Here is a 13,484-nt window from a genome sequence, read left to right as displayed (position 1 = left end):
ACCTTATAAAACAGAACAAAATAAAATTCTACTGCAAATGCAATTTTCACTGTAGCTAGTTAGCATTGGTTAAATGCAAGAATTTTCACTGACAGCATGCACTAGTGCTACTATTTTTCTGTTCTTTTCCCTTTGAGAGGGACCTTTTTTCTAAAAAATCAGAATTACTAAGCTACATCTTAGAACACACCCTAATTAATCACCAGTATTATGAATGAACTGGGCCAATGATACATAAACACATTAATATACATATATACATCTTGTTTCAGTAAAACAAGAAAGGTTTTAATGTAATACAAAGTTTCTGCATCAGTAATGACATACTATTTGCTGCTATCATCAACTCTCTGATTTAGGAACAGTACACCATCCAAAGCTCAGTATTATTCAACCTAACTGAATTTGTTTGACACACACACAAGTGACACCTCTTCCCCATGTAAGTAAGCTGTAGGTGTATTCAAAGTTTCAAATATTTTCAAAATAATTTTACCTAGCATCTCAGATCAAAGCTTACATATTTGGTCAGGAGTTGAAAAATCATTTTATTACAGAGAAAACACACTTCTTCCCTGACATGTCTCTTACTGCATTACAATTTTTACATATTTATACATTTTTTTTGTTTAGTCAGCTAAAGCAAATGCTGCAGTAGAAGTACTACCATTCACTTCAGGGCAGATGAAATGTATATTCACAGGTGATTAGATACTACACTGTAATGCAGCTGAAAAGTTCTGGCCCTGAACCGTGTCAGCTTTTTAAAAACATCATAATAGTTTAACTGAGAGAGAGAACAAAAAAGGTTACTTAATTATTTATTACATTTGCATACATACATCAACGTCTGCAGTGCTGAGTCACAGCTTAGGATACATTTGGTGCCACTTACCTCCAGTAATGAAGCTCAAATCCTTCACACTTTTCCTTGCATTTTAAGCAGGGGGCACCAAATCCTTCCTCATGGCCCAAGCCCATCTGTGTACAGAGAAAGATGACTACAGTCAGCTTCAAGAATTATGCTGCATGAATGATCCTACTGATGCCTTTATAATCTGCAATCAACAGCTAAAACAAAAGATTAAGCATTTTGACTAAGATGATATAAGGACAGCATTTTGGGGTCCACTCACCTTCCTATTGTATCTATATAAGCAGCAGTGTCCACACAAGCCTGTACACAGAGTTGAGCTAAGCAGGCAGAGATAGCCTTGATAAGGCTGTGAAATGAGATCAAGAGAGGCCAGAAGACCTCAAGTCAAAGGCCATTTAATCCAGCTGTCTGGACAAAGTGATTCACAGTATATGGCTTGGCAAAATACAAGAGATCAAGAAATAAACAGACCCCACATTTACATGCACTAACCTGGAATAAAGAAAACAATCAAGTTTGTCTAATATTTCCAAGTATATTTGAGGCTACTCTGATAATGACTGAGAGTAGCATATACCCTTTATAATTACATTTCAGCTGGCCTCATACCAGCTTACCTTCTGAGGGGAAAGAGAAAGAGCACAGTTAGCAAAATCAATGACCAGAAGCATTATGCAAAGGGTTTCAAAAGGATGGATGACCAATTCACAATGCAGAGGAAATATCAGAGAATACAGAAAGCAGTGCAGAGTAAAGGTATTCACACAATGTATCAGCACATCAGCAAGTTTAACCTAGTAACAGCCACTTGAAATTTGAGGTGAAAAACAAATATGAAGTATGACAACTTACACATTCATATAACACAGTTGTTGAGGAAGGTGAAACAGGGAAACCTTATGAATGTGATGGTTTAACAAAAGATACTGGAAATATGAAGGCTAGAATCAAAGTAGAAATGAAAGCCTGCTTTGAGTCATAGGATACTGAGTACTGGTTAACCAAAGAACAATAGCTTAGCCAGCTAGAGGAGAATCCCTGTTGATAAAACAATGTCCTTCTGCTGATAAAGAATGCAAAGGTCAAGAAGCAAGGAAAGAATTTGTAAGGTTTTGTAGAATCTAAAATGCAACACTGTATGTTAATAGAGGGAAGCGCATAGGCTGAATGTAAATTCTTTAGTGGGTGTGTCTCATGGTGATTGGTTACTAAGAATTAGAATATTCACGATAGAAAAAGATATATTGAATTGTAACAAGAACTTCGCTCTCTTTACTCTGACCTCTTCGCTCTTTTCTCTTAACTCTTACCCCTCTCCCCCTCTCCCCCACTCCTAACTCTCAGCCCCCTCTCCCTGTTCCTACCCCTCTCGTCTTCCCTGCTCTCTCCCTCTGCCTTTTCCCTCTTCCCCCTGCTGCTCTCTTACTCCCTCCCTCCTTCATCCAACCTCTCGTCCCCTGTTCTACCTGTTCTCTCTCCCCTCCCCCGGACCACGTGGACGCCGAGGCTGGTGGCGGACACGGGTCTCCCCTCCTTTTACCCTTATAATAAATTGCTTATACTTGAACAGCTTGACCCTGGAGAAGTCTCTCACCGCGAGCGAGAATTTATATACACCAATACACAGTAAAATAAAAATGTCTCACTCCAGCACTTTAAACCTTTGAGGGACATGGCTCTCAAAGCAGACAGATGAAGGACCATGGAAATGTGTCCACAGCTGGGTATGCAGGCTCATGACCAACATGCAGAGAGGAACGCATCCCCACACCCTGATGCAGGAGGGGCACTTAAAACTACCTGCAGGTAGAAACAACTCGCCTGCAGTTGAGCTTTTACTGACAAGTTCTGCTACTAATTTTAGTTCTGGCAACAACAACACAATGCCAAAGTTAATTAGATATAGTGATACATTTTTATTATTAAGTTTGCCATTTACTGAGAGAAATCATACTACTATTGTTGTATGTACAAGTATATAAATCAGGTCAACTTTTAACTTGTTTCTGTCCAAAATAAAGAACAGATTATTCACAAACCACTTGTTTAATACAAATCACACAGCAAAATGCAGGGAACACCATGTTTTCAGCTACTTTATAATTTAAAGGATCATTGCCTCAACAGTCATCACACATCCCTGAGGAAACCTTCCCTGAAGACTGTAATGATCTATTTAGAGAAAAGACGTATGCTAGCAGCTATTAAACTACTACGGGGATGGACAGGACACAACATTATTCCTTCCATATCTGGAAGATGAAACACAAGCTGGCTGTGATCATGGTGACATCTTCATCAACCTAAGGGCTCAAGAAGTTCACGTTATAGGTGCCAACCTAAAGTCTACCAGTAGATACGTAAAATAAGCATAAATTTAAAGATCAGGTTCTTCATCAGCTATATTTCTGATAAGCTAACTGGTTAATAAAAGTTCTTCTTCACCGAAGATGGGCATTTGTAGGAGTCTTCCAGACATCTCCCATATGTACACACCCACACCAACACACACCCCCACACCACGAACCACAAGAAAACTGAGCACTCTTCCCAGTTGACACCCCAAGAGACCAAGATGTTGGCCAGGATGTTTTCTAAAGGGAAAAAGGAAGGCTAAAGCAACATAAACCAACTTTTTTTTTTTTTTTTTTTTTTTTTGGGGGGCGGGGTGGGGAGGAGGGAAAGACAGGTTGTTTTTTATTTGGTGTTGCTTGTCCTGTTTTTAAAGTCATCCTCTCCCAAAAGTTGTTAAAATATGATTGCACTGCCCTAATAAACAAACTAAATTCCCACAAAATCCTGATCTCCCCCCTCCCCCCAAACAAAGATAACATTAACCCATTCTGTCTTGCTGCTACTTCGGTAGCAGCTGGCATTGCTTCTTTATGCTCAGGTTCTCCCTTCCTTCAAAAAGTGGAATGAAAAGAAGAAAAGGAAATAACGATAAACTCATTAGTATTGTCATTAAAAGACATAGAAACATAGGAGTACTTGTTTAGAGAGTACTCTTTTATACTACAGAGAAATAAGCTTGACATTTCAAGAATTCCCAAAACAGAATCTGAAATTCAAGTAAGAAATATTTTTAAAAAATTGCAAAAACCATTTTAACTATCATTTCCAAGCCTCCTAACATTTAAGGGTTTTTTTTTAAGCTAAAAAAAAAACCTCTTCAGAAACAAATTAATGAGAGGAAATATGTGCTATCTAAATGCTCCACCCAGAACATACTCTCCCTCCAGGGATGACAACCAGCCAGTCTACTTATACTTTCACAGCCAGCAGTCTTAGTGCAGACTTCTTCAGAAATACAGCATTCTACATTCCCTCCCAAGAAATAAAGAGCACATCATTATGCAAATGCTTGTGCAGCTCAAGACTAATAAGTTGAATTAGAAAATCAGAGAGATTTGTTTTGAAACAGGTTTTTCAGTTTTCTGTGAAACAGAAAGAAGGGAATTACCTTCCTATACATAATGTCTGGGCATCTTATAGAAAAGGTTTAGGCTCAAGACTGAAAGGCACACAAAAAAACCAAAATAGATGTGATTCTAGATACACACACAGCCTCAGCCTTTGTTCTGACAGAGAATCTACATGGCTGCTTGCCAAAAATTAAGACATAAAATAGCCAAACTCAAAAGCACTGCAGGCTACTGCTATCCAGAAGTCAGGGCATTACACATATTTCTCCAGAGTCCTGTAACAGGACATCCTTCAAATATAAGAAAGCATCAGCCTCAGAAATTACTTTCTTCTTCAGCAGCCAATTCAGCTGTAGTTTAGGAAATTCACAAAGTCTAAAACTGCAGTGTAGTCCTTCTTTACTGCTAGCCATATCTGTCCCCATGTCTTCTGCAGAAGATGGCCAGCTCCAAGCAGAAGCACCCAGAGATACAGAGCAGGCTGAGCACTGGAGAGGTAATGTGTGCCTAAGAACAGCAAGGAACCCATTTTCCCCATAAATGGCGTTATGGGAGAAATGGTACAGATAGGACAGCCGAAATACTGCCAGAAGAAGGTTCCTGTCTGTCTACCACCATTAATTTTCATTTTACAACAAAAGCTAACTAAACCCATCTGGTATTACCAAAATACCCAGTACTGATTTAAATTGCCTGAGTTCAGAAAGTGATATAACTGACTGACATCATCTGTTGCATGCTGCTTTCAAGATTACACAGTACCCAAGGGCAAAAAGCTTTAAGTGGTTATAGCCAAGCAATAATTAATGAAAGATTTCCCCATTTCAATTCACACTGGAATCTAGTGACAAAAGCTGGCTGACTTTACAGTGAGGAGTCATGTATAGACACCATCATCTTAAAAACCCAAATGGTCATATTCAAGTGTCTAAGAGTTTGTTCAGAAGTGTAAGAGAAAGAGCAGTTCCTATGAAATAGTTCAAATCTGGCTTATCAGAAGGATTTACTCTTAAGTTTATTGAACATTTCTTATTTCCTCAGTGCTACCAGGAGACCAGAATTAACTCGGGCCTCAGCTTCTTTTCCTTCCTCATCCCAAGAGGACTCCTGTACCACCAGACAGGTAAACTTCACCCTGCCACAGGCAGTAAGACACAGTACTGAGCCTCTGCAAAAGATCAAAAACCTATCCAAATGTTACAGATCCCTCTGGAATTTGAAAGTATGTGGCTATACAGTAAGAATATTGTCATTAAGGGACTGCAACAATTATCAGTGAGCCTCAGATTAAAACTAAATCCTCTTCACTATCCATTTTGCAGATCTCTCTCCTATGCTCTTCAGTGCTCCAAGCACAGAATTGAAGTGATCCATGCTAAAGCTATTCTTGGATTTACCATAAAATTCTAGGAATGTTCTGGTTTGAAGATTAGTTAACTACTGATCTATTTGGATGTTTGAGTGGGAAAGCACTTGCAGAGCAGAGCAGATTTCTAGTAGATCTTAATGTGATGGCACTTTTAAAGAAGGGAAGGTAAACCAGGAAGGACAAACCAAAAAAACCCAAAAAACCATGAGAAATCTCATTGCTGTGCATGCTCTATTGCTGAGACCTGATCTTGTCTCACTATATTCTGTACCATCAGAAGTCCTCTTTAGCAAGGAAACACAACAAATAGAAAATTTAAACTTTAAAAACAGAAGAAGAATGATACTTCTTTTGATTTCAGAATGAAAAAAAGAACAAACCACTCCAAAAGACATATGAATATCTGGACAATGCTCTTATAAACTTTGACATACACTGTATGAGAAGGAAAAAAAAAATCATATCTGTAAGAAAGAGCAGTATCCCACGAACCACTTTATATTTGTTTTTAACATGTCTATTAAAATTGATGGCAAATGTGACCTTGGTTTTTTTTAATATGCATCTTGATCTGGGGAAAAGTTGACTGGAATTAAGAATTAAGGTTGACTGGAATTAAGAAATCTGGATACAGAAGTCCATTTTGCACAAAAAAAAAAGGATGCCAAAAAGTGGTTGCATCCAAGAAAATACTTAGGCAGGACAGGCAGAGGGATAAATCAAGTAGCTGCAGTAGGCTGACCATACAAGTCTCAGGAATTTATTTTATTGTGATATCTTCTAGCAAATATCAAATAGCTCAGAAATTAAATATTTAAGACACTGCTACATAGTGTACCTTCAAAAGACTAACAGCTATTAAAGATAGCTCAGCTGGATAGAAAACAAGTGCTGTTTTTCACAAAGTCCAGCATTACACTAGCTAAGTTTGAATGCACCTGACACACACTATAACAATATCTGTAAATCTCCAATACAACACTATCCATCCTCCAGTACTGCAGAGGCATTTTCACAATACTCCATGTATTTTGTTTTGACATCAGCACTCTTACCCAGTTGTGTCTGCTAACTTTAGGACCTAGGATTTGAGAAACAGACCTCCACACCTACACATTCATTTTTAGCCGTGCAGGAAAGTGCATGCTTTTTTCTGCTTTTAAAAGCTGTAGCTAGAAAACCTCAGACTGAAAACAAAGCACAAGTAAAGAGTTAGGCAGTCTTTAAAAACAACCAAAAATCCCCCAACAAAACCAGAAACACACACAGCAGTACTGGAGTACAGTTAGGTCTGGTGCATTCTGGAAAAGTCACAACAGAAGCCTCCTTACTCCCCTGACCTGTTCATTTGACCAAGTTTAGGACAGCAGCTAACAGGTGTGACATGCTTTCATCTTAACAGCCCTGCTCTTCCTGAAGGTCTCCAGGACCTAAAAGAACCACACCAACTTTGATCATCAGCAACAGCTACATATTAGGGGGGTTTGTACACATACACTCCTATAAAAAAACATGCATATATATAAATATATATATATATACACAACCCATACACATAAGAATTAGTTATATATAAATGAAACACGTATGTCTATTTAGATTATAAAATACAAATTTAAAATACACTACATTATAGATATTTAAATCTACACCCTTATAACTGAAAAACTTTGTATCTGCCAGGAAGAAGCTAGTAATTGGCATGACATGTTCAGTATACTTTCTTTAAGTAAAAAAGGTCATGTTAAGCAACTTTTACCAATAAAATTTCACTAACAATTGCTACTCACCATTACTATTAGTTACTTAGTGGAAAATAGAAACATTTCTTTCTTTTTTTACAGGAACAACTGCAGAAGCAGATCTGTGTTTTATGACAGAACACTGTAACTCAAACTAAGTTAATTTTCCTTCTTGCTGTAAAATACTTAGCTAATAATTATACCCTATCCAAGAAAGTTTCATCTGATATTAAAAAGTCATGGAGTCCTGAATTTAAAGAGTTTCTTGACTTGTTATTCAGGCATTTCATGATATTTTATTGTCAGACACGTGGGGAATACTTTTACCATAGGGAAAAAAACCCCAAAACAGTCAAAATGTTTATTTTGACTGTTTAAATTGTTAAATTTAGCCTTGCCATATTTGCCAAGCTTCTATCCAGGGATGCCAGACAAAAAATAACTAAAGGTGTGGATTCAGACAGATGTTCCAAAACACTATTCACATGGTTTGTTGTTTTTTTTTTTTAAACTTTGATGGGAGAAAAAACCCTCAAACCCCTTAGCATATGCAGGAAGCAGTTACTTAGTTTCCTTGTGAACAAGCCTGAAGTAGTTCCTCTTATGCCTACAAATATGCTTTCATTCTTCCACTTGCAGGCAAAACTCACCCCTGAATAAAAGTACATTTCCTTGATCTTACTATATGCATGAAACAGCAAAAAAGATCTGCTATAATGGGTTTCCATAGCAGTAACACCAAAACAAACAGTGACCTCAACAGGAAGTGCAGCCCAGCAGACATTAAATCATGCTTTGCAAAACACAGAAAAGTTGACTTTGCTCCTATACATACTTTATTCACCGTTCATTTATCAAAGATCAACAGTTGTTGATTTGCTTTCTTCTGTTAGTTGGAAAACCAAACACTGAGTGATTTAGACATTGTTAAGTCTCACACCATTGAAAAACAACCACACACAAATTCCACATTAGAGAAGTTGCACCCCTTTCCCCCAAACTGCGCTGACCCTTCTCCACCGCAGGCAAAGTTCTTTTTATAAAGCAAGTATTATACTGTGAAAGTTTATATAGAACAGACTCACTGCCAGATTATTTTCTCTAGTGAAGCATGAGACCATGCTGCCAGCAGAACTGAAAAGCAGGACCATGACCTACTGATTCATTTTACCAAGTTCACAGAGGTGGCAGACAGGGCAGGAATCCAGGCTGTTGAAACAAAGTTCTGCTACAGTATTCAACACAAAGCATTAAATCTTCATTTTCCTCATAGCCTCAAAGAAAGGTTTGAGAACACAGCATATATTGTATTTGGGAGAAACAGTGGTCTGTTTTTTTCACAAGTACTTCTCAAGCTGGAGCTACTGTTTTTACCCTTCAGCTCTGTTGTGCAATCGTTTAATACAAACACCACCTTCATGACCCTCAAATGCAAGAGCAAATCCAATTCCTCCTGAGAAAAAGAAAATTGTACAGTTTTCCCTAAACTCCCCATCCTCTTGAAAGGAAAATTGTAACAGACCAGGAAAGTCTCAGTATTCACATGCAGCCAAAAAGACACTATTCACTGCCTAGATGTTTGCCAGCTAATTAATAGCTTTAAAAAACATGATGAACTGACTAAAAAATTTACATGTTATTCCACACATTTGCATATGCTCTGCATGTATGTTGCTCAGTATAGAAAGTGCTAAAATTTGTTTCTGGCAGGCTGTGGTTGTCCAGAGCCCAAGATTCACAGCAAGTGAGACATCTGGCTACATGGCAGTACTGATTCCTTTGGCCACTTGTTAAGACAGCAAGATGAGTTTTAAAACACATGAAAGAAACCAAACAATAGCTAAATTAAAAGTCTGAACAAAAGCAATTGTGCCCTTAAGATTCCTTAAGAAGGGTATGTTAAACAGGACTGTTGCTTTTCTGTCACGGGCAGCAAATATGTAAGGTATCCACTGCCAAAAGGATGAAAAGTTAGCAATTGTGGTAGATGGGGCAGTAGTTCTTCCTGCTGAAGTACATTGTTGGAGCCCTAGTGGTCTTGCAGTGGAGGGAAGCAATTCCAGTCAGACAGACTGTGCTACAACTGTTACATTTGGAGAAAGAAAACCCACCAAACCTGATATGAACACTGAAAACAGACTCTCTCTGAGTGCTTTTTTTCTTCATACAAACCTAGGCATATAGATATAAATGTACATAGCAGCTTTCCAAAGAGACAATACAGAAGCTCAAAACTGAAGAATAGACTCATGGATTACTGACACTTAGAGAAATCTTAGGAATGTCAACTTTGGAAACTTCATCTATCAAATTTTCCAGAAATAGAAAACATCCCAATATATTACCCAGTACAGTTATAAATTAGCAGCTGTAGGTAGGGGAAGAAGCTTTTCTACAGCACCAGCTGAGTGTCTGAGCCTCCACATGGCATGCTGCTCCAACAGGCATTCATTTCCTTCTGCTCTGCTGAACACCAGGGCTACACAACAGCCAACATCTAAACTCAGAGTTCAAAAATGCAATGGAATTACTGATCTGGGGACAACATGACAATTCCTGCTTTCTTCTGCCCAATGTTCTAAGAACTTCCTGCCCAACAGGCAGGATATCCACTTACCAGTCTGTAATGTTTACCAGGTTATTCCCCAGGCAATAAATACGTACAAGTCACTACAAAATAAATAGTTACATAAAGTACAAAGTACATTTTGTAAGGGAACTCAAACTATTTTCACTTCAGGCTGCAAGACAAAGATAGGTGAGAACTACAGCATGTGGTTGAGCAACCCATTGCTGCTGGTGGACTAAAAATCTGACACAGCCATCTCCACCTCAGGACAAGTTTTTTCTAAAAGCCAAGTAGTTCCCTGGTTTTAATAACTTTGATTTGAAACTTCTCAGTATTTTCTTCCACCCTTCAACAAAGAAGGAAGTTGGAAAAAAAGACAGAAGCAAAAAGAAAATAAACAGGTTGAGAATTGGAATTAAAGGACAGAAAAGGAAGACACACAGTTACTCCAGAGTTGACATGAACAGTTACTCTGTTCAGTGTACAAAATCAAAGAAGTTTTGATTAAATAAATCCCGACAGTCAAAAAAGAATTTTGTACCAAACTCGCTGGTACCTAGCAAAGCTTCCCAGTTCTCCCTGTAGGGACATTCACAGAGCCTCTTCTGTTCTCTTGGAAAATAAGCTTCACCGGAATTACAGACAGAAAGAAGATGAGCAGAAAATGTGAGCAGGGGAGAGGAAACAGCACAATAACAGAAATAGTTTTCTGAATATACATATAGTAGGAACAGAGAATATTTGAAGTTTTTCAAATCACTGACATCTTTGCACATTAACAATAAAGCAGATCAGAATAGAAATACTACTTTCACTAAATGGAGCTTTGCTGGTTTCTTTTGTGGCAGTAGCTTCTGTGTCTATCTAAGCAGATTCAGAAAAGTCTTCAGGAATCTTCAAAGTTGATGAAGAAAAGTAAAAGATGATCAAAGAAAAATACGACAAAAATAGTGAAATAAATTTAAAACACACACAACTACCCAATAACTACAGTTCAATTTAAAGCAGATGTTCTGCAACTGCAAGGTCACTCAAACCAAGACTCCATTAACTGCAGAATTTTATCAGTCATTTTACACCCCATATTTATTTTCTCTTTAGATGAATAAAATCTGAATTAGAATGTGTTATCTTCCACAAAAATGCATCTCACCTCCTGGAGTTCAAAAACTTCCAGCGAACAAGCTCTGTGATGCCATCAAGTTTTAAATTGTGCTTAGAAAATATAAGCAAATGTACTTAAGAAGCTTATTTTCATTGTATCAGAGTCATACAAGGGGAATGACCCTGTGCATACAACTAGTTTCTAAACACAGCGACAGTACTTAGCTACTCTATATGCTGATGGCCTAATGACCGGGGGTTGAGATAGGCAGCTCCTCCAAAGCAGGATCCTCACCCAAGTGACATTATCACACGGTGACATCACTTGAAGCAAGCTGCACCTCAAGGCATTGCTAGGATTCAGCCTCAACAGGTAGTCTTCCTCACCACACACACAACTACTCAGATTGTAGTCTGCAAGCTGGAAAAGCACACAGGTACATCAAAGTGTATATGTGTATTTTAAAACAAGTTGCTACCTTTAAATAAAATAATTCAGGAGTAAACCCCATACACATTATTACAACGTGCATTTCAAAAGACTACTTTTCAGGTATCAGTGAAGGTTGTTATGTATAGATTTAACCCATATTCACATAAAAAGCTCATTTTCCCCTTATCAAATAGTATCAAAAGTGATACAAATAAGCTTTTACTTTTAAAAAAGGTCAGTGCTTTAGCACTATAATTTGTGAAAGAACTAGAAGCAAAGATTTACGTGAGCCTCCTACCTGAAGCCAGTTTTAAATAGTGAGTTTTTGAAAGAGACTGAATACAATTGGATTACCTATTGCTTTCTTTTACTTACCTTTTGTTTTTTGACAGTTTGACACAACTAAGTAGTCAATATACCTTTAAAAAGAATGCAAATTCAAGCTCAGGCTTCTCGCTCAAGGGGGTAATCCATAAGAACGCTGATAACACAGCTCTAAGGAGTCAGTCACATCATAGGTCTGAAATCAATCACTAACATAACCACAAACAGCGACTTGGCTGTTTGTAATTTAAGTTTCATACGTACATACACAGCGCACGTACATAGAAACAACTATCAGATCCCAGGCTTTTCCTAGGAGGGACCGAACACATGTTTTACTTGCATGACAGTATGTCCCCACCTGGGGCACCAGCTGCGGCGACTAGCTACGGTTCGGGAGCAGCGAGGCAGCCCAGCTCCGGGGTACCCGGCAGACAGCTCTCCTGCCTCCCACCTCTGCCACGGGGCCCGGGCGGGAAGCGCGGGGCGCCGGCAAGAGCTGATCCCGGCACCCGGGGGACCCCAGGGCAGTCCCCGCGGGGGCTGCAGCGACGAGACGGGTGCGCCGATCCCCAGAGAGCGGACACCGGCGTGCGCGGCAGACAACGCGGAGGGCAGCCCTCCTTACCTTCTTCACTTTATTCTCCAGGTTCATGGCGGGGCGGGTCCGGCTGTGAGGCAGCTCCCACGGAGGAGTCACGGCTCGCGCGCTCCGCGACGCTCAAACTTCCGCTGCCCTGCGGCAGTGGCTGCAGCCGAACAAAGGCCGCGCGGCAGCCAATCCCCGCCAGCCGCTGCCGGCCCGACAGCCAATCCCCGCCAGCCGCTGCCTGCCCGCAGCCAATCCCCGCCACCCCACCCCACCCCGCCCCGCCCCGCCCCGCCCCGCCCTGAGTCAGCCCCGGCGGGGCAGGAGGTCGCGGGGACGGGGGGGATGGTGCGGCCTCTCGCCTGCAGGTACAGACGCCTGCAAATGCGGAGCCTCCCGAAGCCTGAGAAAAGGGAAAATCTCGGGCTATAATGGGAGGGCTATAATGTCTTGAGGCCAGGAGGACCAGTGGTGACCTGGGGTGCATCGGGAAGGGTATGGCCAGCAGGTCAAGGGAGATGATCCTGCCCCTCTGCTCGGCCCTAGTGAGGCGACATCTGGAACGCTCTGTTGAGTTCTGGGCTCCTCAGAACAAGAGAGACAAAGAGAGGGTCCAGTGGAGGGCCACAGAGATCATTTGGGGTCCAGAGCATCTCTTTTATGAGGAGAGGCTGCAGAAGCTGGGCCTGTTCAGTCTAGAGAGAACTGACAGGAGATGACATTAATGCATATAAATAGCTCAAAGCGGGTATGGTACCAGGCTCTTCTCAGCTGTGCCCAGCGACAGAACGAGGAACAATGGCTATAAACTAAACCATTAAAAGTTTCACCTCAACGTAAGGAAGAACTTACTAATGCCAGAGCACTGAACAGGCTGCCCAGGAAGGTCGTGGAGTCTCTGGAGACATTCAAACCCCACCTGGCCAGGTTCCTATGCAGCCTTCTCTAGATGACTCTGCCTTGTCAGGGAAATTGAACTAGATGATCACCAGAGGTCCCTTCGACCCCTGACAATTTTGTGATTCAGTGTTTATTGACTTGAGGAGGAGCGG

At 40.2% G+C, this 13,484-nt stretch overlaps 1 protein-coding gene across 1 annotated transcript in view; it reads right to left on the bottom strand.

Moving 5' to 3' along the window:
• Window positions 1–12,574, bottom strand: part of LOC131592462 (testin) — a 29,076-nt gene extending 16,502 nt beyond the window's left edge. Inside the window, exons 1-2 of the mRNA XM_058863989.1 lie at window positions 12,472–12,574; window positions 896–981 (exon numbers count right to left, since the gene is read on the bottom strand). Coding sequence (XP_058719972.1) covers window positions 896–981; window positions 12,472–12,498 — 113 coding nt within the window. The 5' untranslated portion in view covers window positions 12,499–12,574. The remainder of the gene's footprint in view (window positions 1–895; window positions 982–12,471) is intronic.
• Window positions 12,575–13,484: the final 910 nt, after the last annotated feature.

This window comes from Poecile atricapillus, chromosome W (genome assembly GCF_030490865.1).
Source record: "Poecile atricapillus isolate bPoeAtr1 chromosome W, bPoeAtr1.hap1, whole genome shotgun sequence".
NCBI classification, from domain to species: domain Eukaryota; kingdom Metazoa; phylum Chordata; class Aves; order Passeriformes; family Paridae; genus Poecile; species Poecile atricapillus.
Note: the sequence above shows the minus strand (reverse complement) of the source record. Positions and strands in the feature narration are given on the sequence as shown.